The sequence below is a fragment of the Rhinolophus sinicus genome, linkage group LG12 (genome assembly GCF_036562045.2).
Source record: "Rhinolophus sinicus isolate RSC01 linkage group LG12, ASM3656204v1, whole genome shotgun sequence".
Classification (NCBI taxonomy): domain Eukaryota; kingdom Metazoa; phylum Chordata; class Mammalia; order Chiroptera; family Rhinolophidae; genus Rhinolophus; species Rhinolophus sinicus.
Genome location: NC_133761.1, coordinates 270,140 through 293,600, shown reverse-complemented (window position 1 = coordinate 293,600; position 23,461 = coordinate 270,140). Strand labels below are relative to the sequence as shown.

Genomic DNA, 23,461 nt, shown 5'->3' with positions numbered 1-23,461 from the left:
GCCGCCTGCCGGAGCAGCCTTGCTGCGGCTCTAGCCCCGGGCTCTGCAGCCCTTAGCCCGAAACCTAGGCTGCGGCGGACCGCCAGGGGGCGCTGCGCCGCCGCGGACGCGGGCAGGTCGGGGCGTGGCTCCAGTCCCCGCCCATCGCCGCGGGCGGCTGCGCGTGCGCACTGCGTCCCTGCCGCAGGGATTGCTGGGCGGGGCGACGCGAGCCTACGCCGAGCGGGAGCGGAGCGGCGGCTGGGAACATGTGGCGACCGGTGAGTCCCCGCTCGACACGGCCCCGCGCCCCGTCCCACGGCCTGTATCAGCGTCCTGCCCGGGACCGTCAGGGCCCCGAGACCCGACTCCTTGCACACGCCAGAGACGCCTCGTCCCGGGCCGTGTGAGGGACCCTCTCACCCCCAGAGACCCTCCGCGCCCGTCAGGGACCCGCAGGGCTCTCAGATACCCTGCCCTTCGGGCTCCCTTTTAAACCCCCAGACCCTGTTGGGGAGACGCTGGGTGCCGCTCAGGAGCCCACCGAGAGCGCGCCTTCCCTGCACGCCCCGAAGAGCTCTCTTCTCCTCAGAAGCACTTTCACGGAGCTAGGAACCTGTCTCAGAAGCCCTCTCGCTTTATCCCCCATGGGCACCCCTTTCCCTGAGAGACACCCTTTCCCAAGGCCGCTGCTAACCATCTGCCCGCTTCCTGGGCTCACGGACACCCCTTCTCCCGCCCCCGTGGCCGCCTTACACCCCTCACGGCTTCAGACTCGGCCAGAATCCAGACCCGAATCCCTCCCTGTCTTTCCTTTACTGCTCACTCACTGGAGAACCCGTTTCCCTGGTCAGCAACCCCTCACACGGTGCTGAGCTGACGCCTGCCCCTGCTTCTCCGGAGCTAAGAGGACTTTGAGGGACGTGAGGGGTGGCCATCGCTGGTGGGCTCAGGGGCACCCCCCCCGCCCCCGCCCCCACGCCAGGCCTTCCCACACTCGCGCCCCAGGCTGCCCGCTCGACTCGTGCTGCTTGTGACCCTGAGAACAGCAGATGACTTTCCACTCCTGTTCCTTGGTTGGGCCTCCCATCCTGTTGCATCAGTGGCATTAGGGATGGCACCTAAACCGTGGCCGTCATTAGTGACCTGATCTTACCCCCTCCGGCCCCCTCCCCCAAGAATCTGGCCCTTTCCTCATAGAGCTGAAGACACTGAGGGGGGTTCATCAGCATTTTCAACTGGGGGTTTTCTGTAGCGCGGGTCTGTTGCCAGGAAGCCGAGCCTTGTAGACTTCGATACTAAGGACAAATGAGTTTCCGTGGACCTCGGTGGCTTGTGGCTCCAGGACGGAGGGGTGTTCGTGGGCTGAGGTGATGAAGCAGGTACTGTGACAGTCAGGCAGAGACACCGAGTTGGCCTTTAGGGCAGCACTTGACAGTTTATAAAGCTTCTTCACTTATTCAGATCACCAAATCCTCCAGACGAGGGGGCAGATGGGCAGACTCACACCCAGAGTGCGGCTTCTGAGTCCTGACAGGTCACAGGCCCTTGGAAGAGAAAAGGCTGGGCGCTTATGGCGTCCAGGCCCCTCTCCGGGCTCCTGCTCCTACCACAGGACCTTTCTGTGTCTTGCTTTCCTCCTGCTGAGGTGCATAGGGCTGCTGAGCCTGCCGTTAACGGCCTGGGTTCCTGTGGGCTTTCTGTCTCAGGAGCCATTGGGAGACGGCGGTAGTTCTTACTGCTGTGGGCTGGCTTGTCTGCAGTGGCGTCTCATCTTCCTTCTAATTTGCCATCTGATCTACAGGCTGTTAGAAAAGCACAGCTCCGCGGGTGCCTGCCCCCTGACCACACAGCCCCTGCTTCTGTGTTGAAGTACACACGAAGCGTGTGAGCTTTGTAATGTCTGTTTGCGCTACCCCTCACTTTTGTTTGCTGCTTTGTGGTTGTTAGCTGAGTTCCAATGAGCCCTCGGTTTATGCAGACATACTCTAGGAAAGCGTGGGAGGCGGCGGTACAGGAAGCCCATCTCACCTTGTCCAGACTGGGGCTTTGGGAGTGAGGGGGTGCTGGGGGGCGTGTTAGCCGGCCCAGCAGGCCTGGCCGGCCGGGGCGCACACCTGTCTTGGTGAGAAGGTGCTGGTGTGTGGGAGGGCATCCTGTCTCCAGGCCTACCCTGGTGCTCAAGTTCTGGGTGTGGTCTGAGTTATAAGTGATGTGGTAGAAATTGCCCTGGGCTGGTTCCTGGGAGGTGTGGCTGCAGGCTCGGCCCTGCATGACCTCCTTGGGCTTTGGAGATGTCTCCTGTATGATGGGGACCCTTTGGGAAGCACTGGGCATCCCACACAGGAAGGAGCCTGTGGGTCCCGGTGGGGGCTGTGGAGCTGTCAGCATGAGGCCTCACCCCTGGATTCCTGTGCAGGGCCAGGCTACTGCCGTCTGGCCTGACTGTGGCCTTCCTCCCGCCTGTTGCTCAGCTAGCCTCCTCGCTCGGGCCCCGTGCGCTCTGGCTCGTTCTGTGCTTAGTAATGCTTATCGCAGGTCAGCAGGCCCTGTGGAGTTTCTGCTTTGTTTAGCTTGTGCCAGGGCCTAAAAGTACAGACCTGATGGAGGTGGGCCCTGCTCAGTCATTCCTTGTGATAAGGACAGTGGGAGAGGCATGTATCAGGTGTGGGTGGGGGCAAGACGGGAACGCTGGTGAATCAGGGCGGTGAAGGGCATTCCGGGCAGGACTGCAGCCTGGGGAATGGGCCTGGGTCCGCCCCTGCATGGGCTGTCCAGTGTCTACTAGGGGGATCTTTGTCACAGGAGTGTATCTGAGGGGTCCGTGCTGGGGATGCCGAGACAGCCAGGGCCCTACTGTGTGGCGTCCTAAGTTAACAACAGGAGGCGGTTCCTGAGGACTCTGGTCTGGCGCCCCACCCGAGCCTGTGGGAGCCCAGCTGTAGTAGCCGCCCAGCTTTTGTTGAGCACCTATTAAATGCCAGCCCCTGAGTGAGGTGCTTTATTTGCACTATCTCTCACCTTTGCAGCCTTGCAGAGTGGACACTATTACCTCCTATTCAGACATGAGAGGTGTTGGGGGTGGTGGTCACCGGGCTCAGGGTGAAGGAGCAAGGCCCGTGGACCAGACCTGTGTGCTCCAGCGCAGAGTTCGGCACTCAGCACAGGCTGCTCTGAGTTCTGTGCCGTCTGTATCCCGTGTGCTCTCGCTGGGACCACTGACCAGCTGGCACCTGGCGGGGGCTGTGCCCCTCCCTGGTGGGCCTTCTCCAGGTGGAGGGACTTGGAGGTGAGCCCTCCCAGGGGCACCTGGGAGTCGTGTGATGGGGCAGCTGGGCCGTGGGCTTCGCTTCAGCGTTGACCTGACATTCCCTGAGCCGGAGGCCTCCTGCACTGCTCTCACAGACTGAGGCACGTTGCGCCTTTCCTCTCCTGAACGCTTGCATCTCAGAATGCTCATGGTCGCCTCTGGCCGGCTTCCTTCTTAGTCTGCTGAGGTGCAGCTTCTGAATCGTGGGCCCCAAGGGGGGTTTGCAGTTTGCAGCAGACCCCACTTGGCTGGCCTTTCAGTCTGTGTCTCTTCTGTTCTGCATATAACCCATCTCTAAGCTTTTCTTTTCATGTGTTGGAAATAGTGTCTTCTGGGCAAAACAAACCCCCTTTTTCCTGCTATTATAAAAGCTGTGGGGAGCTATTATAACAGAGTTCAACAAGTATGTACTTTTTGTTAGGTGAGGTGGGGGCAGGTTGCTGGGAGGAAGGTAAAGCTTTGGGGACAAGCCAGTGGCTCAGCCCAGGAGGAGGAGGGCCTGGGAGAGGCTGGCCGCTCCTTGATCCTACGTGTGGGGGTGACCTCACATGTGCGTCTCCCTGCCTACCGTGCACACAGCTCGCAGTTCTGTGCTGTGTGGGCCGTGGGCCAGGCCTGCTTCCCGGGCAGTGGTCCCCACGTCTTAGACAGGGAAACTGAGGCACAGAGAGGGAGGTACGTGCTGGAACCAGACTGCAGTGCCAGCCCGTGAAGCCTGGGTCCGGTGTCTGCCCCTCGCTTCTCAGCCTGGGCGGGGCACCAACTGGCTGGTGTGGAGCCATCGCCCTGGCCTCTGCCCAGGCCATGCCAGGAACATCCCTTCCACCGAGTGTGACAACTGACCGTGTCTCTAGACAGTGCCCGATGTCCCGGCACAGAATTGCCCAGGTGGGAAACCCTGCCCCAGCTCTGAAATGCCACCTTCCCAGCTGGGACTGCGAGCAGAGTGGCTGATGCCTCGTATCCGTGTCATGAAAACATCTAAGTGTAGGGACAAGCTGCCAGAATGGTTCCTTGACAATTAATTACCCAGATGCCCACCACCTTGGTCTGCTCATTGTTAATATCTTGCTGTAGTTTTTCTTGCTGTTAGAAAATATATATTTTTTGTTGTCATTGGACCATTTGACAGTAAGTCACAGAAATTTTGACACATAACCTCTAAACAGTGTGTGTCCCCCAAACAGGGCCATTCTCTCAGGTAACCATGGTAACCTTGTCATGCTGCAAACACTAACAGTACAGGCAGGTCGCGGAGGTCTCGGCCACCGCGACAAAGTACATATCGGAATAAAGCCAGGCACATGAGCGTTTGGTTTCCCGGTGCCAACAGAAGTCCGTGCATACTACACCGCAGTCCGGGATGTGTGCGGGAGCGTCATGTCTGAAAAATGTTTCATGGCTAAAAAATGCTCCCACCACCTGAGTCTGTTGGGAAAATGGCAGCAATAGACGTGCTCGATGCTGGGTTGCCACATGCCTTCCGTTTGTAAAAAGTGCACTATAGCGACGCAGTGAAGGGGCATGCCCGTGGTCCCCGTGTCCTGTCCGTATTCAGACTTGTCTTCAGATCGAGGTTGGGTTGTGCTTTGCACTTGGTGTCCATCTGTCTGGCCTCCTGAACTGCAATAGTCCTCCCATGTTTTTCCCGTGATCTGCTTTGTATCATCTTGCTATGAAAAGTTGCCATTATTTACAGCAGTGGAGAGACCGGACACGTGGCTGTGCCCAGCACCAGTGGTTCCCAAGTCCTGAAGAGGCCAAGCTGCTGTAGAGAGAGGGGGCCACCCTCAGATCTGCTTGTTGGGGTTTTCTCAGGGTCACTGATGACGACTGTTGAGCGTGGCAGCTGACAGCCATAGTCAGTTCTTATTCAGATCAGAATCACAGCAGAACCCTCACAAGCCAGGGGACAGTGGCGTCACCGGCGTGGCCTCGGGTCATCTGCCCAGCTCCTCATGCTCACCCCGAGCCCTCTGACTGGGCACTCACCCCCACTTCCCACAGGGCTGATGTCCCCCACACACTATCCCTCCCTGCAGGAGCACCCGGTGAGGGCCCTAGGGATGCCCAGTCTGGCTCCAGCTCACTTGGCTCCCCTCTTTTCTTTTTGGGCAGCCCCCCGCAACTCCCTCCCCCTGCACGTTTTTCAGCCACAAGCCTATCTCCTCAGCAGAATCGCCCTGTACCCCCCTGGCTTTGGGCTGTCCCTGACGCTGTGCCCTCTGCCCAGGAGGCCTTGCAGTGTCCACACAGCAGTCCTGCTGGGCTCGCTGCCAGGCCACAGGATCCCCCCTGCAGCCCATGCCTGCTGCATCTGTCTGTGGTCCTGGGCACACACGAGGCCCTGTCAGGCTGGTCCTCCTGCAGGGCCTGGTGGATATGCGCAGAAGGTGTGGAGTGGGGAGGGGTCTGCAGGGAGCCTGGGCAGAGCTGCATCCTGGGGTCCAGCGGGGCTCACCGATCCTGGCACATCTGCTTGTTACAAGCCCCATCTTGTCAGGTGATGTGGCTGGGATCCCAGCCTGGACCCAGCCGTGTCCTGAGCAACTGTCCAGCTGTGTGCACACAGATAGCGTCCCCTGGGCCTCTTCTGTGTGCCTGGCATGGCCTGTGTGCTGCCAGGTGGCCACAGGGAGTGCAGGTGAGGGATGTGCTGCCTCCCCTCTTGTACAGAAAGCCTAGGGGCTCGGGCCCCCGAGTCTGCCCGCTGCTGGCCTCAGGCCTGCCTGTCCCATTGAGGACCTGCCCTCGCTGTGTGGCCTTGCTGGGGGGGTTATCTGTCCGCCCGTCCTACTCATGGGACAATAGGTCATGGACCTTTTCCTTTGACTTTCGTGTGATTTTGCCGTCCTTGGACTTGTCTTCACAGTGTACTTTGGCCGGAGGGACTGGAACATCCGCCCCTCATTTGGCCAAGTGTTCACAGTGGTAGTGTTAGCATCTGTGCTGCAGCCGACTCACTGAAATGGCTGCCTTTCCCTAAAATCTAAGATCTGCAGTTGGGTATCATGGCTGAGAAATTTTTTTATTTATTTATTTTTTTATTGGGGAAGGGGAACAGGACTTTGTTGGGGAACAGTGTGTACTTCCAGGATTTTTTTCCAAGTCAAGTTGTTGTCCTTTCAATCTTAGTTGTGGAGGGCGCAGGTCAGCTCCAGGTCCAGTTGCCGTTGCTAGTTGCAGGGGGCGCAGCCCACCATCCCTTGTGGGAGTCGAACCAGCAACCTTGTGGTTGAGAGGACACTGGCCCATGTGGGAATCGAACTGGCCACCTCGGTGTTATGAGCATCGTGTTCTAACCAATGAGCCAACCAGCTGCCATGAGAAACTCTTAAGATGCATAATTCAGATAAGATGGGGAGACCAAGGTTGCCAGTGAGCGCAGGAGAGCCCCGCACGTCCACACGGCCTTTCCCACCCTCCTCCGGCTCTCCACCTCCGGGGCCACTGTAGCGGAAGTCCCTCACGCCCCCACCTGCACTCAGGGCCAGGTCTGTGCTCCCTGCGGCGGTCTCCCAGCTTCCTGATCGTGTCAACGAGCGTCCTTGACACTTGTTCCTGAAATGCAGGATGCCTTCCTAAGGCCGCTGGGCAGTGCTGTCAGCAGTAGAAAATAGTAAAGGATGGGTCCCAGGACCCCAACAGAGAGAGTGTCAGGGGCAGGGACAGAGGGGATATTCAAGGGCAGGCATTTCTTGGGACCTGCTGCAGTGACCGAGGTGGAAGCCCCAGTGCAAACTACCTGCAGCCGTTCCCTCTCGTGACGCTTGGAGACCAGCGTCCCTCCTGCAGGTGCAGCTTTCTGCATTGCTAAGTGCCACACGCAGGTCAGGAGGCACTGGCATGCTTTGGTGACATTCGGGTGGAGGCCATGTTGCTGCCTCATGTGACCCTCTGCCGTTTGCTCACTTTGCAGTCTCAGCTTTGTCACTTCTACTCTGTCCTGCGGCACAGCAGGCTGAAGCTCCAGCCGTCCCCTGCTGCCGTCCTCAGGAGAAACCTCAGGGCCCCACCTGCACGGTGGTGAGTTCTCTGCAGCTGCAGTCACACACCCCCACCCCCTGGGCACATGCCCCGCCAGGCAGAGCTGGACTTTCTGTACTCCCACCCCAAGGCGGGATGTGTTTGTTCCTGGGTGTGGTGGGCTGGGACCCTGACAGCGGCGTGGGGAGTGCACTGCAGCTAGAGCTGCATGAGCCGAAGAAAAGAGTGGAGGAGGGTAGGGCCCAACCAAGACGCAGGGCAGCAAGAGATGGGGGAGGAGTGTTCAAGGCCTGAACCAGTGGGCAGGATGGGTGGGGAGAGGGCTGCCTGTGAGACTCAGGCCTGGTGACACAGTGGCTGGGGACAGCGGGCAGACATGTGACAGGGCGCTGGGGCTCCTGCTGGGCCAACACGTCCTGGGCTCCCTCTGGATTGGGCTGCTTCTGGCTTGTCTTGAACTCGTACTGCATCCAGTGTGTGTTACCTGCACATTTCGTCGGGGCTCTGCCGTCCTGCCACTTGCAGCCAGCTGGGCCGCCAGCAGGTGGACGGTGCAGGAACTGCAGCGTCAGTAACCCTGGTCCCATGAATGGATTTCCCACGAAGCCGAGGAGCTGCTTTTTCCATCCACTGGTTTCCTGGTGACTGTGGGGCCCAGGCAGGGGGACTTGGATGAGAGCACGCTGGTGCCTGACCACACAGTTGCCTGCAGAGGCTCCAGCACAGCCTCAGTGCCTGTGGGGTAGGCCCGGATCTCGCCGCAAGCGCCATGCAGGCTGGAGGGGCGCACGGGAAATAATGGGGCCGTGCCCGTGTCCCTCCAGGTCCTGGAGGCCGCAGCCCCTGTGGAGGAAGGTGCTGTCCGCCACGGCCGTGGGGGCGCCCCTTCTGCTGGGCGTCCGCTACTTCACAGCCGAGCCGCAAGAGAAGAGGAGGATGCGGCTTGTGGCGGACGGTGCTGGACGCTTCTGCAGGTGGGCAGGGCAGCGCAGCGGGCCTCTTCCTGTCAGGGTCCTTGCGGGCATACTGCAGCAAGCCATCCACACTGGACGCAGCAGTGGCTGGCTCACCAGCCATCACAGCTGTGCCCGGTCGTGAGTGGGTTTTCTTTCATAATGAACGTTCTAAAAGAATGAAAAAGAAACTGTACCCGGTTGTTAGGGCTGAAGCCCGCACCCCAGCTCTCAATCCCCATCTGTCCTGTCAGTGGTGTTCAGGGACCAAGGGGAGGAGTGGGTGCAGCCTGGGAGTTGAGACTCACCTGGTGGCCACGCTGCACGAGCCCCCCTCCGCCTCCAGGCACCCGAGTGCTGGCCTGGTGGAGGCTGAGGGTGGCTTCTGCTGGCAGGTCTCTGAGGGTCGGCCTGAAGATCTCCCTGGACTACTGGTGGTGCACAAACGTCCTCCTGCGAGGGGTGGAAGAGGTCTGTTGTGAGTCCTGGGCTGCAGCCGGGCAGCTGTACAGTGTGTGGGGGTGGGGGTGCCCTGGAGAAGGTGGGTGTTGGGGGCACTGAGGAGGCGCCTGCCCGCCCCCATCCCTTCCCTTCATGCCTGTGGTAGAACAGCCCGGGGTACGTGGAGGTGATGTCTGCATGTCACCAGCGGGCAGCCGATGCCTTGGTGGCCGGGGCCATCAGCAACGGGGGCCTGTATGTGAAGTTGGGCCAGGGGCTGTGCTCTTTCAATCACCTGCTGCCCCCAGAGTACATTAGGACGCTGCGTGTGCTGGAGGACAGGGCCCTCACGCGTGGCTTCCAGGAGGTGAGCCCTGCTCTTGGGGGCACAGAGGCTGAGGGTGGGGGCTCTGGTGGTGGCCCCCATGCCACCCTACGTTCCCTCTCCCGTCAGGTAGACGAGCTGTTCCTTGAAGACTTCCAGGCCCCGCCCCACAAGCTCTTTCAGGAATTTGACTACCAGCCAATCGCTGCTGCCAGCCTGGCCCAGGTGCACCGTGCCCGGTTGCATGATGGCACCGCTGTGGCTGTGAAGGTATGTGGGGCCCTCCTTGCACAGCAGCGGGCCGAAGCAGTGGTGACCAGCCGGGAAGTGCACCAGGCTGGGAGGTGGCGCAGGCCTGGGCAGTGGTGGCAGCCGGTCCTCCCTGCACCCTTGCCCGGTGCAGGTACAGTACATCGACCTGCGGGACCGCTTTGACGGGGACATCCACACCTTGGAGCTGCTGCTCAGGCTCGTGGAGTTCATGCACCCCAGCTTCGGCTTCAGCTGGGTCCTGCAGGTAACCGCTGCCCACAGGCAGGCCGGGGAGTGCAGCCCTGCACAGACCAGCACGTGCTGCCCCCAACTGGACCCCTAACTGCCCGTGTGGCCCACAGGACCTGAAGGGGACCCTGGCCCAAGAGCTGGACTTTGAGAATGAGGGCCGGAACGCTGAGCGCTGTGCGCGGGACCTGAAGCAGTTCCACTATGTCGTGGTCCCCCGTGTGCACTGGGACACATCCAGCAAGGTGGGCTGGGCCGCCTCTTGGGTTGGGGTGTACAGGCCTGAGCTCAGCCTCTCTTTCGCCCCCAGCGTGTGCTGACAGCTGAATTCTGTGAGGGCTGCAAGGTCAATGACGTGGAGGCCATCAAGTCCATGGGGCTGGCCATGAAGGATGTGAGTGCTGTGTGTACAGAGCAAAAGTGGAGGGAGGGAGGGAGGGGAGTGCCTGTCGTGTGCACACCTGAGGATGCAGGGGTGACAGTGGTACAGTGCTGTGCTCTCCCCAGATAGCAGAGAAGCTCATCCAGGCTTTTGCTGAGCAGATATTCTACACAGGCTTCATCCACTCCGACCCCCACCCTGGCAATGGTAGGAGAAGCCCCCGGGGGCGGGTGTGGGTGTGGGCTGGCCTGAGCCAATGTGCTGTGTCCCTAGTTCTGGTGCGGAAAGGCCCGGATGGGAAGGCACAGCTGGTGCTGCTGGACCATGGGCTCTACCAGTTCCTGGATAAGAAGTAAGCTTGACGGGGTGGGGGCAGGCCCTGGGGCCCGGCCTCCCATGCCCTGGGTCTCTGGGCTCAGTCTGGCCCCCACAGGGACCGGTCAGCCCTGTGCCAGCTGTGGCGGGCCATCATTCTGAGGGACGACGCAGCGATGAAGGCAAACGCGGCAGCACTCGGGGTGCAAGGTGAGGCCGGGTCGTGTTGTGTGTGGACGTGGCGGGGCGCACAGCCTGGCTCAGTCTCCCCCCACACACACACCCAGACTACTTCCTGTTCTCCGAGGTGCTCATGCAGAGGCCTGTGCGCCTGGGGCAGCTGTGGCGCTCGCACCTGCTGAGCCGCGAGGAGGCGGCCTACATGCAGGCCATGGCGCGGGAGCACTTTGAGGACATCATGGCTGTGCTCAAGGCCCTCCCGCGGCCCATGCTGCTCGTGCTGCGCAACGTCAACACCGTGCGTGCCATCAACACGGCCCTGGGCACGCCGGTAGACCGCTACTTCCTCATGGCCAAGAGGTGGGTGTGGCCGGGGTGGGGCGGGGCCAGCCGGGTGGGGCGGGGCCAGCCGGGTGGGGCGGGGCCAGGCTGACCTCCTCTCTCACAGCGCGGTCAGAGGTTGGAGCCGCCTGGCAGGCGAAGCACAGCCGAGTGTCCACCGCGCCAGCCTGCGGCGCCATGCCAGGGTGGTCTGGGAGACGCTCAAGTTTGAAGTGGCCCTGAGGTGAGTGGACAGGAGGGGCCCAACGGGCAAGGGGCGCCAGCGCCTGCTCCCTACGGACCTGTTCCCCCTCTCCCTCCTCCACCGGCCCACCCAGGCTGGAGACCCTGTCCATGCGGCTCACCGCCCTCCTGGTCCGAGTGCTGGCCCACCTGGGCCTCATGCCCAGCACCGAGGAGCTGTACGAATACCTGGAGACCTAGCGCCTGGGTGCAGGTGGATGGCAGAGCTCGCCCAGGACTGGCAGTGCTGGCCAGGACTGGAGGTGGACGCCCAAGACCTGGGGCACCAGAGCAATTGCAGCCTGGAGATGGGGGACGCCCAGGGGCTTTGACCATGGCCGGGGTGATGAGTCCCAATGACCACACGCTCTTCTCAAATCAAACAAATCTTTTTCCTTGTCTTTTGTACAAAAAGGGAGTGTGGCAGGGCACAGGGGCCCCGGTGGTATCCAGTACCAGGGTCTAGAAGTGGGCGGTGACACGGTCGGTCTCTAAGAGGTCATCCAGGATCTATGGGAGAGGCAGGGAGGGCAGGTGGAAGGCAGGTGAGGGCAGGGAGAGGGAGGGTGGGGCCGGCGGGGCGGGCGGCTCACTCACAATGTCGGGCGTGGTGCCGATCTTCTTGGCCAGCTCGCCTCGCTCCATGGTGCTCAGGTACAGGTAGCGGTTGAGCAGCTCCCCATCCAGCACGTTCCGTACGGCGTTCTGTAGTGTGCGCCGGTCCACGTGCAGCATCCTGGGAAGCCATGCAGGCCATGGGGAGCATGCAGACAGTGGGGAGGCAGCAGGGACCCGGGGGCTGATGGCAGGGAGGGGGCGGCCCACTCACCGGAAGGCACGGGGGTTGAGGCCGGCATGGTGCGGCAGCATGGTGGTCAGCGCATTCTGCAGCATCAGTAGCCGGCGGTAGGTCTTCTCCTGCATGGGCAGCAGGAGCCCGATGCCACCGTCCAGTGTGGCTGCAGGGCGCACAGTGTGAGCCAGGCTGACCACACAACACCCCCCCCCCACCCCCCCGCCTCCATCCTGCCCCGAGGCTCACCAAACCACGTGATGTGCTTGTTCTCCCACACGACCGACTTCTTACTGGGCCCCTCGCCAGCCCCTCGGCATGGGGTCCTCCAAAAGGTGTTCACGTGGGCGCCCACGTGGAAGTCCGCCCGCCGCAGCAGGCGCATGCCACCAAAGCTCTCCTTGGCTAGGCCAGTGGGACATCAAGTCACGGCTGCCTCATCCCGCCCCACCCCGCCCCGCAGAGGGGAGGAGAGAAAGTCCACTCACCTTCCGGCAGGTACATGTACACCATCAGGTTGCGGTCCCGGTCAGACACTGGAACAGAGCCCAGTCAGCCCTGGCCACCCCCAAGTGTCAGGGGCCCGCCCCCAGGCCCACCTGCGCTCGCTCACCCAGGAAGCCCAGCTGGGCATTGTCCACCATGAAGTCCACGCTGTACACTTCTAGGGGCTTGGCGTCCTGGGGATGGGTGGAGGGACATCAGGCGACTGGCAGCCAGCAGCCACTCCACCCACCCAGCGTGTACCCAGCCCCGCAGGTACCCGGGACACAAGGCTCAGTGTCTTGCTGTCCTCTTGGTAGCGGAGCAGTGAGATGCTTTTCATGACATCAGCGGCCAGGATGAAGTTCTTGACGCTGATCATCTGGTGGATGTACAGCTGGGTGTCGATGAAGGCCATGCCCGTCAGCTCACTGGCACGCAGGCTCCACAGGAAGATCTGTGGATGGCAGAGGTGGCAGCTGGCGGTGGGCCAGGGCAGGGCGGGCAGGCAGGCAGGGGAGGGGAGGGACGCACTTTCTGGCCGATGGCCGACACCAGGTGGCCGTTGCAGTGGCACAGGGCGGTCACGGGCCCCTTCTGCTCCTTCTCATAGAGGACCTTGAACTTGTTCTTGGTCAGGGGCTGGCCAGGCTCAGGCACCACCTCGATCACATCCATTATCAGGATCTGTAAGCAGGGAGGGCAGTGGGTGACATGGGGACGGCACAGGCCACTGTGATCCTACCCCGCTCGTCGGCCCCACCCGTCAGCCCCTTACCCGCCCACGGCAGGTGACCTCCTCCCCTTGCATGAGGCAGGTCCCAGCAGCCACGTAGCCCTTGAGGCCGGACACAGTCTCCTCGCTGCGCAGTGACACCGTCTTCATGCACGTCACGTGCTCCCACTCCTCCAGCTCAATCCTGCATGAAGCTGGGTCAGGACGCAGTCGCGGACATGCCCCAGCCCCACTGGCCCCAGCCCCACTGGCCCCAGCCCCACTGGCCCCAGCCTCACCTGGCATTGGGGATGGCCTCCCAGCTGACCGGGGAGATGAGCTGGATGGAGAAGGCCTCCTGCTGGGGGTGGATGTAGCGGTCATCTGCAGAGACAGGGGCGGTGGTCAGGGGGCCGGGGGGGAGGGCAGCCCCAAAAGGAGGCCCAACTCTGGGCGCCTCCCACCTCTCTCGATGGTCTCGAACTCCTTCTCCTCGCCCGTCATGCGTGGGATGCGGGAGCACGGCGTGTTGGTGCTGGTGGCAACAGCATACACCTGGGGGAGTGGAGGTGTCACACACGCCGGAGGCCAGGCCCAGAAGGCCCCTGGCCTTGAGGGGGTTCTGACCTTGGACTCCACATGGTAGGCCACGTAGTGGGCTGTACATCGGAGCGGAATCTTCCTGACAGGCCACGGGGCATCGTAGGACAGGTAGGCAGGCAGGACACTGATCCTCAGCTCACCCTAGGGGGGTGCAGGGGTCAGCGAGGCCTGGCTCCACTGAAAGCAAAACCAGTAACCCCAGGCCTCGGCAGGCTCCTTGGGGCCAGCCCTCAGTTCTGCTGGAGTGGGCTGGGCAAGGGGCTGTGGCTTGCTGTGCCTTCTCAGGTTCACCAGGGCTGGGAGACAGTGGCCCACTCTGGCCCCACTGGCGTGTGCACAGCTGAGGGTGCCCCTGCCAGGGCCCAGCCACTCTCCCTCACCCAGTCCTGGGTGTATCAGCACCGCTGTCACCAAGGCTTCAGAGTGGCCTGAAGAGATCACTGCTATCACCTCAGTGACAGATAATGAGTGAGAATCAGGCCGAGGCGCAGAGCAGTGACTGGACCCCGGCCACCCAGGCAGGTGCACTCGTGGGCTGCAGCCTCTACTCCTGACCCCCAGCCTCAAAACCCTGGCAGCATTAAGCCCCGGGTTTCACTTCTGGACAGCCCTGTCCCCAGCAGTCGGGGGCCTCATTTTTTGGGCCCCAGCACCTGCTCCTGCCCTGGGCAGCATCAGCACCTGTCATTTGGAGCTGGGCCAGGCCCCTACCTGTCTGTTGAAGTACAGGAAACCGCGGGGGCAGTTGACATTGTGAAACGGGGCGAAGGAGTCGATGGGGCCATCGATGGCCATAGGATGCAGCCGCAGGGCGCCCCGGCCTGTCACCAGGAGCCAGTGGGGCGAAGGACCGCAGATGAACACCTGGGGGTGGCACCGTGAGGAGGCCGCAGGGGCAAGGCCCCACCGCCTGCAGACTCCCCCAATGCTGCCTGCCTACCCCCGAGTAGCCGTAAATGTCTTCAAAGTAGCGGAAGCGCGCCACGCGCCCGCGGGCCCCTGCCCCCTCCTCGGCAGCGCCGCCCTCTGCCTTCTTCTTGGATGGCTTGGGCTTCTTCTCACGGAAGTTGATGTTGTGGGGAACCTGGCGGGGGTGCAGCGTGAGGGCTGGGACTCCCGTAAGGCCAGCCGGCCCGCCCCCTGCCCTCCACACCACAGCACCTTCTTGAAGCGGACTTTGAGGTTCCCCTGGCCAAGCTGCGAGTCATGGGGGAAGGCCTCGTAAACGAGCAGCTCCTGGTCCACGTGCACCTGGGGGCCAGTGATGGGTCAGCAGGGCAGGGAGTGCGGGCACGGGCACGGGGCACGGGGCAGGGAAGTACATGGACAGTGGCGCTGCCCTGTGCTCACCAGCAGGTAGGGCCTGCTCTGGCGGCTCCCCAGGGCCACCAGCAACACCTCCTTGACGAGGGGCAACTCCCCCTGGCGCGTGGCCTCCTCCTTGCGGGCCTCGCCCTGTGTGGTAGGCTGGCCGAAGGAGCTGTCCACCAAGACCCGCTGCCCCACAGGGAAGTTCTTCACCAGGAACACCAGCCGCCAGTCAGGGAGCTGGTAGATCTGTGGGGCAGTGGCAATTAGCAGGGGTGGGGCGGGGGAAGGGTGGGGCAGGGGGTGGGATGGGTACACAGGGCATCACCTACCTCCAGGGTTCCGTTCTCCCGCACCAGCAGGCACCAGTGGGTGGGCTCGGCACGGAAGGGCGTGAGGTCCCGGTCCGCAGGGGGCTGGCTGCTCCTGCGGGCCTCCTCCTTGCTGGGGCTGAAGAGGGAGCCGGAGTCCCCATACAGCATCTCCTCCTCGTCGTCCACAGTGGGGCTGGGCAGGCAGACACGTCACGGGTGGCCTGTCACAGGGACCCCAGCCCCCAGCACCCTGGCCCTGCACACACCTGGTCTCTGAGCCCTGCCCCTCTGCGTCGGAGCCGCTGCGGCCCCCCGGCTCATCGCGGGCCCCGCCCAGGCGGCTCTCAGTGGTGAACATGCCGCTGACGTCTCGGTACACGCACAGTGTGATCACCTTGGACTGCTGCAGGGGGAGGAGGCGCAGGCTCAGGGGAGAGGCAGGGGCGGGCGGGGCAGGCACCGAGCGGCCAGGGGGTGGGGGAGGGAAGCCTACGTGGTGCAGTGGGGGCTTGTGCAGCGCCAGGCGGTGGTGGCGGCCCCCGTATGAGTCGCTCTTGAGCAGGAACATGGTGACCTGACCCTCAGCACTCATGATGACCACGTAGGGGTCAGCCACGGCACACTGCACGATGGGGGAACCCAGGTCGACCGGGATGAAGTGCAGCTGGTTCACTGCCGGCACAGGGCTGTCAGGTCAGGCCACCCCCAGGCTGTCCAGCCAGCCTGCCCGCCCAACCACCCAGCTGGCCCACCTCCTTCCAACAGGCGGATGCCCAGCGGTGACACTTGCACAATGTAGCGATTGTCCCCAATGTTTCCGGCAAAGACCGTGGGGCCCTGTGTGGCAAAGCCGCTGGTATCCAGCTCCATGATCTCCTGCCCAGTCTGCAGGATCTGTGGGTGATGAAGGGTGAGACGCACCCCTCACCCAGGAGGTCCCTGCCCCAGGTGACTGGGCCCCACCCCTCACCATGGTGGAGTCTTCCCGGCTCAGAATAAGGAACCCATGTCTTCGCCCGTCGTCATCTGTTTCGGGGGCACTGGGCTCCTGCTCTGCACCCTCGCCCTTGGGGAGCTCCTCCTGTGAGGGCAGAAAGAGCAGAAATCCCACCACCCACCCAGCCAGGGGTACTTGGAGAGCCGGGGAGCCCCTCCACCGAGCCAACAAGCTTATGACACACCCTCTGGTCCTGGCCCCACTGCCCCAGGCCGCCACACGCAGGCAATGCCGGTCATTGCCCCTTCAGGGCCTCCTTGCCATTGCCAGCCTGGGGTACACATACCTGCTCCTTACGCACAGGGGCAATCACTGTCCACATGTCATAGCAGCCAGGAAGTTCAAAAGTCGTCACCACCTGGGGCCGGATGCTCTTCTGGAAGGACGATGGGGCGTATCCATCTACCCAGGTCCCCCTCCCCAGCCCCGGAGGCTCCACCCCCGCCCGCCCCCACACACCTGCAGCACTGACAGGGCCCCGTTCTTGCCGTAGCCAGAGCACATCACAATCTCCAGATCTGGCTCGGGGCTGTTCTGAAACTGCAAGGGGCCTGGGGTGAGGCCGGGTCCCCACCGTGCAAGCCCTGCACCCCACCTCTCCCAACCTGCGTACCTCTTCAGAGAGGAAGGCAGGCTCGCCCATGGCAGCATTGGCACAGGGTCCAATGTTGAGGATGCTGTCACACACCTGAGGGTACAGCAGTGGTCAGGCGGGCAAGCCAGCCAGGGAGGCGCCCCCTCTACACACAACCTCACCTCAAAGGAGTAAGTGGCCAGCTGTGTGCCCGACTGGGCCTCGCTGCCGTACACCTCAATCTCATCCACCTCGTCCTGCGCCACCGACTTGCCCCCTGCAGCACCGGAAAGCACATCTGAGCTGCCCCGGTCAACCAGCCCCAACCCCCATTCCCATCCAACCCTGTGCCTCACCTGACCAGCCCACTGTGGAGTCCATTCGCTTCTTCTTTGACGGAGGCTCTTCCTGTGAGGCAGGAGGGTACTGAGCATCCCTGAAGCCACCCCGCACAGGGCAGGGCCCCCACAGCCCCAAGCACCTACCTTGTCAGCGGCCTCGCGGACGGTGCTGGCCGGGGCCTCCTGCAGCTTCTCTGTGTACTTGAGGAGCAGGGAGTTGCCCAGGCGCGAACCAAGGAACAGGTACCCAGGCTCCATGGTGACCATCTGAGAGTGGGTGGGTGGTAAGGGCAGGCGCAGGCGCAGGCCCAGGCCCAGGGCCACCCACCCAGGCCCCACTCACACTGCTGGTGAGGACACTGGCGGCAGCCTTGTCGAAGTGGAAGGCGCGGACACTGCGCATGCCGTCGGTGATGAGGGTCAGCACGTAACTGCCAGGAGGAGGACGATGAGCTGGGGCAGTGGTCGCAGGGGCGAGGTAGGGGACTCAGGACACAACGGGGCACAGGGTTCACTGAGGGGGAGACTCACATCTCGCCACCCTTGAGGGAGATGACCATCTTGTCGTAGGAGATGAAGGCCGCCTGGGCACAGTCCAGGGTGATCCGCACGCCCTCCTGGGTGCCTGTTGTGGCAGGTGTCAGGCCGACCCAGCAGCCACACGCCAGCCCTGCCTCAGACTACCCACAGCCCCGCCCCCACCCCGCACTCACGCAGGGGAAAGGCGGTGGTGCCGGTGGTGAGGCTGTTGAGAGCCACGCCGTAAGGGGGGACACTCTGGTTCAGGTACAGCAGTGAGTTGACAGCAAAGACCACCACCCCACCTGGAAAGGAACAGCTGGTGGGCAGGGCTCTGTGCCCTCCATGCCACCCCTCTACTCACACAGCCCTCACCTATGGGCTTGGGTACAGCGAGGGCCTGGGTGCAGTCGAAGGGCAGACTGGTGAGGGACCATATGACGGGATGAACCTTCTGTGTGATGTTCAGTGAAATGGCCACGATGGAGCAAGTGTCCTGCCGCACAGCGACCCGTCTGGGGCAGGAGCAAGTCGGTCAGCAAGGGCCAGTTCCCATCCCCATGAGGCTGCTCCTGCCCCCTCACACAGGCCCACCCACTCGCAGGGGACCAGTCCCCACCCACGAAGAGACTGCCAAGTCCCGCCCTGCCACAGGTCCTGCCCCCTACAGGCCGGCCCCCCCAGGGAGGCCGCCACAGCCCACAGTGCAGGCCTCACCCGGGCCAGGTCTGGTTGGGCTCAAACAAGATGAGCAGGGTGGGCTCGTAGTAGCCGTGCAGAAACTGCAGGTCCACGATGTTGAGCAACTTCTCGTCCAGCGCCCGCACGTCGATGATATAGCTGGGCAGGAAGCTGGACCTCTGCCTGGGGGCCAGGGGCTTCAGCGGCGGAGGTGGAGGCACCTCGGCTCTGGCAGCCCCCCGCCACGCCCGGCCCCACACTTACCCCTCGCCCATGAGCCCCTCGTGCTCCTCGGCCAGGCTCTCCCTGCGGAAGGGCAGCACCACCAGACGCGTGCCATAGATGAGCATGGCTGCACAGCGTCCGTCAGGGTCCACACGCACACGTGGCGTGTGCACGTTCTGCACAAACCCGTCCTGAGGGGCAGAGGCATCAGGTGGGAGACACCGGGAAGCAGGAGGGCACGGGCTGGGCGGGAGGGGCAGGGGAGGGTAGCATGGGGCACAGGCGCGGCTGGGCCTACCCGCAGCTCTGGCTCCTCAAAGTAGTGCAGAGACAGCGTCTTCAGGTCGTGCGTGCCCGGGTCGTACTCCACCACGGACAGCTGGGGACGGCAAGTCACAATCGCACCCACCACTACGTACCGCCGTGCCGGGGATCCCCACCAAGCCTCCAGCACCTGCGCCCCCCTCCAAGCCCACCGCCCACCTTGGCATCCTTGAAGCTCAGCAGCAGGGCATCCCGCTTGGCACCTGCCAGCTGCACGCTGGCCATAGACATGACGTTGCCGAAGAAGGAGAAGGAAGCCACCAGCTCCAGCTTTTCTCGGTGCTCCCGGTGGGACTTCCCCTCTGGGGGAGAGGCCAGTGGGTACAGGTCTGGTTCCCACCCCAGCCACCCACAGCCCCAGGGGCATGGCCAGGGTGGCCACCGTGTGCTCACCTGTGCTCCTGTCATTCTTGCTTGGAGCCTGGAGGAGGGAGGAAGAGGAGAGAGAGTGAAGCGCCACACTGCTGCTGTTGGCGGCCCCACCTCATGGAGGGCAATGGGGAAAGACCACCCAGGGCTGGCTCTGCCACCAGCAGCCCTGACTGAACCCTCACTGCTGTGGGGAGCACATGACCAGGCACTCCTGGAGACAGCCATGCACACCCCAGTCCAACATGGACAAAGTCACACTCACATTGGGACCCCAACCAGGCCACAGGCTTCTCCTGAGGAGCCCACCCTAACACGGGGAGCACTCAGGGTGAGAGGCTGGCTGGACAGCTGCTCTGTGCACCCCAAACCTGCCTGGCTCTGCCCCACAGAAGTGAAACATGTGACCACAAAACAAAGGATAAGGGGTACACAGGGCTAGAGCCTTACAAGGATTCATGTCATTTGGAGCAAAAGTACTCATTTGAACTAGACTATCATAAATCAGAGGCCTGCTGTAATTGCTAATGTAACTCGTTAGAAAATGACACAAAATGCATAAAGAAAAACCTACAGAGAAGATAAAATGAAATAAAAATACCTGATTAATCCAAGACAAAGTAAGGAAACAGGAAAAATAAAGGAATAACAGAAAGACACAGAGTGAGATGGTGATTCAGACCCGACTGCGTAGAAAATCACATCACATGTAGACAAGCAATTCAATGAGAAGACAAAAGCTACAAAAAAAAACAAAAAAACACCCCACTGTTTGCTACTGAGTCACTTTAAATATAAGGGCACAGATTTTAAAGTTATTCCATGCAACAATAAAAAGCTGGGGTAGCCACGTTACTGTTGGACAAAGTGGATCTTAAAGGCAAAATATGCTAGAGATAAAAAAGGATATTTCATGACAAAAAGAACAGTTCAAAAGTAAAGCGTTATTTTAAATTGGTCTTCCATGTAGCTAATAATGCAGCTTTAAAGCATGTACGCATGTGCGCGCTCACACACACACACAAAACACACACACACACACACACACACAAACCTCTTGATACCCCTGTCGGGCAAGTACACCACCTTGTTCATCTTTAAAACTGTCTTCGATAGTCTTAAATTTTGGCTCTTCCATGTAAATTTGAGAATCAAATGACTAAATCTAGTGAGAAACTTTATTGTAACTTTGAGACAAAGAACACTGAATGTATGGATTAATTTGGGAATGGCTGACATCTCTACAACAATGAGACTTCCCATATAACCATGATATACAGAGGGTGCCAAAAAAAATGTATACACATTTTAAGAAAGGAAAAAACTATTATTAAAATTATAATACTCAATATATACCGATAACAAAAGATGAATACAAGTCATGTGTACACATTTTTTTGGCACTCCTAGTATTTTCTATTAACTTGGGACTCTTATTAAAATTTTTAAAAAGTGCTATATATTTTTTCCTCGTAAAGGTCGCAGGGGCCTTTCTCGCTGCTAGCTGTCACACTACACCTGCCCCGGGCCATGCACTTGCCTATCTCCTACACAGCTTCTCCATTCTCTTCCCAGACCTCACAGAGCAGAGGCCAGGTGTCCCCCACGGTCTGGGCTGTGCCCTGCTCAAACTCCCAACCCACCCACACTTGTGCAACCACGGGAACAGGCTGTTTGAAACCTCAGAGCAGTCTGTTCTGCAGTGATGACCAGACTGGTCCTGAATGCTCTCACCCACTCAACGACCAGCCTCCAGCTCTCTCTCCATCTCTTGCTGCCTGACGCTTTACCTTCTCGTGCAAGAGTTGGCAAACTTTCCTGGAAAGGATTAAGGAGCAAATAACTGACTTAGGGTTTTCAGTCAATCTGGTCTGTTGAAGATGCTCCTTTGGAATTTTCACAACTTGTAAAGATGTAGAAAGCGTCCTTAGATCTCAGTGAGCTTCGGACAGCAAGCCCCCACTTCAGGGGCGCAATGCCTTCGGTGCACAAATGTGCTACTGTCTCGCTCATCTTAAAACAAAACCTTCTCCAGCCAGTTACTGTTCCATTTCCTTTCTTCCCTGTGCACAAATCTCCTTCCAAGAGCTGTCCATGTTCACTTGACTCTCTCCTCTTCCACTCTACACTCCAGACCAACTTCGCATGGCCCTCCCCACCCTCAGCTGCTTCTGGCCTGTGCACAGGCTGTTCCTAATGCCTGGAGCACTCTTCACTCCCCATCCGAGCCTGGCTAAGTCTTTCCCCCCCTTCATGAACAGAGAAGAAGCTGCCTCTTGCAAGAAGCCTTCTGGCCTAACTCTCATGCCTCCAGCAATCTAAGCATCCTCTTTCCTCTACTGATGAGTTCATCACACTTTACTAAAACTGCTGCCAATGTCCTTCCCGTGACAAACTCCTACTCTGCCTCCAAGAGGCTCTCCTGGTCAGCCCGCTGGGAACACTCTGCCTCCTTCATTACCTCTTCTGTGTACTTAGGGAAGGCACCCTGCCCCAGCTTTCTGCAGGTTTTGTTCTCCAGTGTATTCCTACTACCTAACACACAGCAGGTGTTCACATCATTTAACCGGTGAAAAACAAAGAGCAAATAAGATGCACGAGGGCAGGGCTCCAAGCCCACAGGAGCGCACCGGAGGCGGAAACATGTAGCAGCGGCGAGAACAGGTCCTGGACACAAGCCCTGGACGTGTCCGGTCGCGCTTCTCCGTCTGCCACTGGGCAGCCATCTCTCCGAGCTGTCGGGAGGCCGGCGCGGCCCGGACCTACCTCGGCGTCGCGGTTCAGGCGGTACACGTAGAGCTGCGACGTCCCCGCCACCACGAGGTTGCGCTCGCTGTTGTTGAAGAAGTTGCAGTACATGGAGAACTCCAGGCCGGTGGGCGGGTGCGCCTGCTTGTACACGGCGTACATGGCGCCGAGCCCGGGCTGCACGGGGCCGGAAGGCGACAGGATGAGTGGGGCCGCCCGCGCCCGAATCCCCTCAGCCCGCCGTCCGCCGCCCGCCGCCCGCCGCCCACCTGGCAGTTGGAACCTGCTCGCGGGGGACCGGGACGTCGATGAACACCCTCCGGCCGGGCCCGGAAGCTGAGCACCGAGGTTCCGGTTCCTGCGCCTGCGCAGGCCCGCCACGGGGAAGCGGCTGCCGGGGGCGATAGCTGCCGGCGGCGGCCAAGGGTAGCCCAGCGGTTTCGCGTCTCCGCGTGCAGAGCCCCAAGAACCCGGGCCCCACAGCCTGGGGAACGAGGGGCTAGGCTGGAAGTGCGGCGGGCGTCCGGCGGCTTAGAGCCGGCTGGGTCCTCTGCCTGACCCCGGATGGGGTGCACGTGGAGAATCTCCCCATAAGAGACGAGTCTCCTCCACCAACCCCCCTTGTAAGAGGCGCTGTGCCAGGAGCTGAGATTCGGGTGACCCAGGAGAGCCTGAGCCTCCAAGTGTGGGGCTGGGAGGGAAGGACGCCGGGCAAGTACCGCCAGTGTGGAGGAGGCTGGACCAGTCCCGCGCTGTGCAAGCTTCAGGGACAGATGCTGCCTCCTGTCTCTGCTCAGCGTTCTCTCCGCAGAGCGCCACCACCCCTACCACCACCAAAATACAGGCACTGCAGGCGCACGACCCTCCTAGCTTCGGTGGCCAGGTGTCCTCCAGTCCTCCCCTCTACCACGTGAGCCCCTCCCCCCAGGGCAGCGATTTTATCTAGATCTTGCGCCCTCCTCAGGTCTGGCACAGTTGCCCACCTCAAGGTTCCCGGAGCCAGGACCTCACCTCCCTTGGTAGAGACAAGCCCAACACACTGAGACAGGCCTGGGCCTTAGAAAAGGAATCATAAGAAAACGAGGACCGGCCTGGTGCCTCAGGTGGTTAGAGCACTGCCCTCCTAAGACCTAAGGCCCGACGTCGCGGGTTCAATTCCCACATGGGCCAGTGAGTTGCACCCTCTACCACTACGATTGTGAACAGCTCTCTCTGGAGCTGGGCTGCTGGAGGTTGAGCAACCAGAGGTTGCCGTGAGCCGCTGTGTGCTGCCATGAGCACACAGCGTGAGTGGCCGGCAGCCATCGTTGGTTGCCATGGGCTGCTGTGTGCTGCCGTGGGCTACTGTGTGCTACCAGGAGTGGCTGGAAGCCAGTGTGAGCAGCTGGCAGCCAGCGAAAGCTGCCGTGAGCTGCTGTGAGCAGCTGACTGGCGACCAACTGCCTCAGCCGGGAGGCAGGGAGCTGTGTCCTATACAACTAGACTGAGAAACAACGGCGTGAACCGGAGTGGGGGAAAGGGAGGTGGAAG

General features: G+C 61.2%; 2 protein-coding genes across 9 annotated transcripts; one reads left to right on the top strand and one right to left on the bottom strand.

The window, feature by feature from the left end:
- The first annotated feature begins 119 nt into the window (after nucleotides 1-119).
- ADCK5 (aarF domain containing kinase 5) lies at nucleotides 120-11,324 on the top strand. 7 transcript variants are annotated; one of them, XM_019717130.2, is made up of 15 exons: nucleotides 121-260; nucleotides 7,209-7,315; nucleotides 8,101-8,250; nucleotides 8,625-8,700; nucleotides 8,837-9,037; nucleotides 9,125-9,265; nucleotides 9,399-9,512; nucleotides 9,610-9,741; nucleotides 9,807-9,890; nucleotides 10,004-10,085; nucleotides 10,152-10,230; nucleotides 10,312-10,403; nucleotides 10,481-10,733; nucleotides 10,822-10,938; nucleotides 11,033-11,324. In XM_019717130.2, the coding sequence occupies exons 1-15, from the start codon at nucleotides 249-251 to the stop codon at nucleotides 11,136-11,138; spliced, it is 1,746 nt and encodes a 581-aa protein (XP_019572689.2). In that variant the 5' UTR covers nucleotides 121-248; the 3' UTR covers nucleotides 11,139-11,324. The 7 variants fall into 7 exon arrangements, 5 of the variants coding, with proteins under 5 accessions (XP_019572689.2, XP_019572688.2, XP_074172691.1 ...); XR_012490713.1 differs by lacking the exon at nucleotides 11,033-11,324 and having other exon boundaries at nucleotides 120-260; nucleotides 10,008-10,085; nucleotides 10,298-10,403; XM_019717129.2 differs by having other exon boundaries at nucleotides 10,004-10,230.
- Nucleotides 11,308-22,329, bottom strand: CPSF1 (cleavage and polyadenylation specific factor 1). Of its 2 annotated transcripts, none has more exons than XM_074316513.1 (38): nucleotides 22,201-22,329; nucleotides 21,950-22,108; nucleotides 19,208-19,235; nucleotides 18,974-19,116; nucleotides 18,789-18,869; nucleotides 18,530-18,681; nucleotides 18,302-18,448; nucleotides 17,960-18,099; nucleotides 17,779-17,889; nucleotides 17,597-17,690; nucleotides 17,409-17,496; nucleotides 17,210-17,332; nucleotides 17,081-17,132; nucleotides 16,907-17,001; nucleotides 16,764-16,838; nucleotides 16,610-16,690; nucleotides 16,437-16,526; nucleotides 16,124-16,234; nucleotides 15,906-16,047; nucleotides 15,647-15,825; nucleotides 15,420-15,556; nucleotides 15,172-15,346; nucleotides 14,882-15,088; nucleotides 14,693-14,782; nucleotides 14,472-14,615; nucleotides 14,243-14,395; nucleotides 13,556-13,672; nucleotides 13,393-13,483; nucleotides 13,228-13,312; nucleotides 12,992-13,133; nucleotides 12,748-12,900; nucleotides 12,494-12,670; nucleotides 12,344-12,410; nucleotides 12,219-12,266; nucleotides 11,980-12,135; nucleotides 11,767-11,896; nucleotides 11,535-11,673; nucleotides 11,308-11,447 (listed from the first exon to the last, which is right to left on the bottom strand). In XM_074316513.1, the coding sequence occupies exons 2-38, from the start codon at nucleotides 22,091-22,093 to the stop codon at nucleotides 11,400-11,402; spliced, it is 4,335 nt and encodes a 1,444-aa protein (XP_074172614.1). In that variant the 5' UTR covers nucleotides 22,094-22,108; nucleotides 22,201-22,329; the 3' UTR covers nucleotides 11,308-11,399. The 2 variants fall into 2 exon arrangements, with proteins under 2 accessions (XP_074172614.1, XP_074172616.1); XM_074316515.1 differs by having other exon boundaries at nucleotides 21,814-22,108; nucleotides 22,201-22,220.
- Between the last annotated feature and the right edge of the window lie 1,132 nt (nucleotides 22,330-23,461).

What these genes read in the sequence shown, in the direction of transcription:
- ADCK5 (XM_019717129.2), top strand. An exon ending in GGTGCTGGACGCTTCTGCAG is followed by an intron (nt 8,251 to 8,624) that starts GTGGGCAGGGCA and finishes TTCTGCTGGCAG; the next exon opens with GTCTCTGAGGGTCGGCCTGA. An exon ending in AAGTTTGAAGTGGCCCTGAG is followed by an intron (nt 10,939 to 11,032) that starts GTGAGTGGACAG and finishes CGGCCCACCCAG; the next exon opens with GCTGGAGACCCTGTCCATGC.
- CPSF1 (XM_074316513.1), bottom strand. Translation starts at nt 22,093, where the DNA reads ATGTACGCCGTGTACAAGCAGGCGCACCCGCCCACCGGCCTGGAGTTC. An exon ending in GAGGGGCTCATGGGCGAGGG is followed by an intron (nt 18,449 to 18,529) that starts GTAAGTGTGGGG and finishes CCTGGCCCCCAG; the next exon opens with GCAGAGGTCCAGCTTCCTGC. An exon ending in AGAGCAGGCCCTACCTGCTG is followed by an intron (nt 14,783 to 14,881) that starts GTGAGCACAGGG and finishes ACTGGCCCCCAG; the next exon opens with GTGCACGTGGACCAGGAGCT.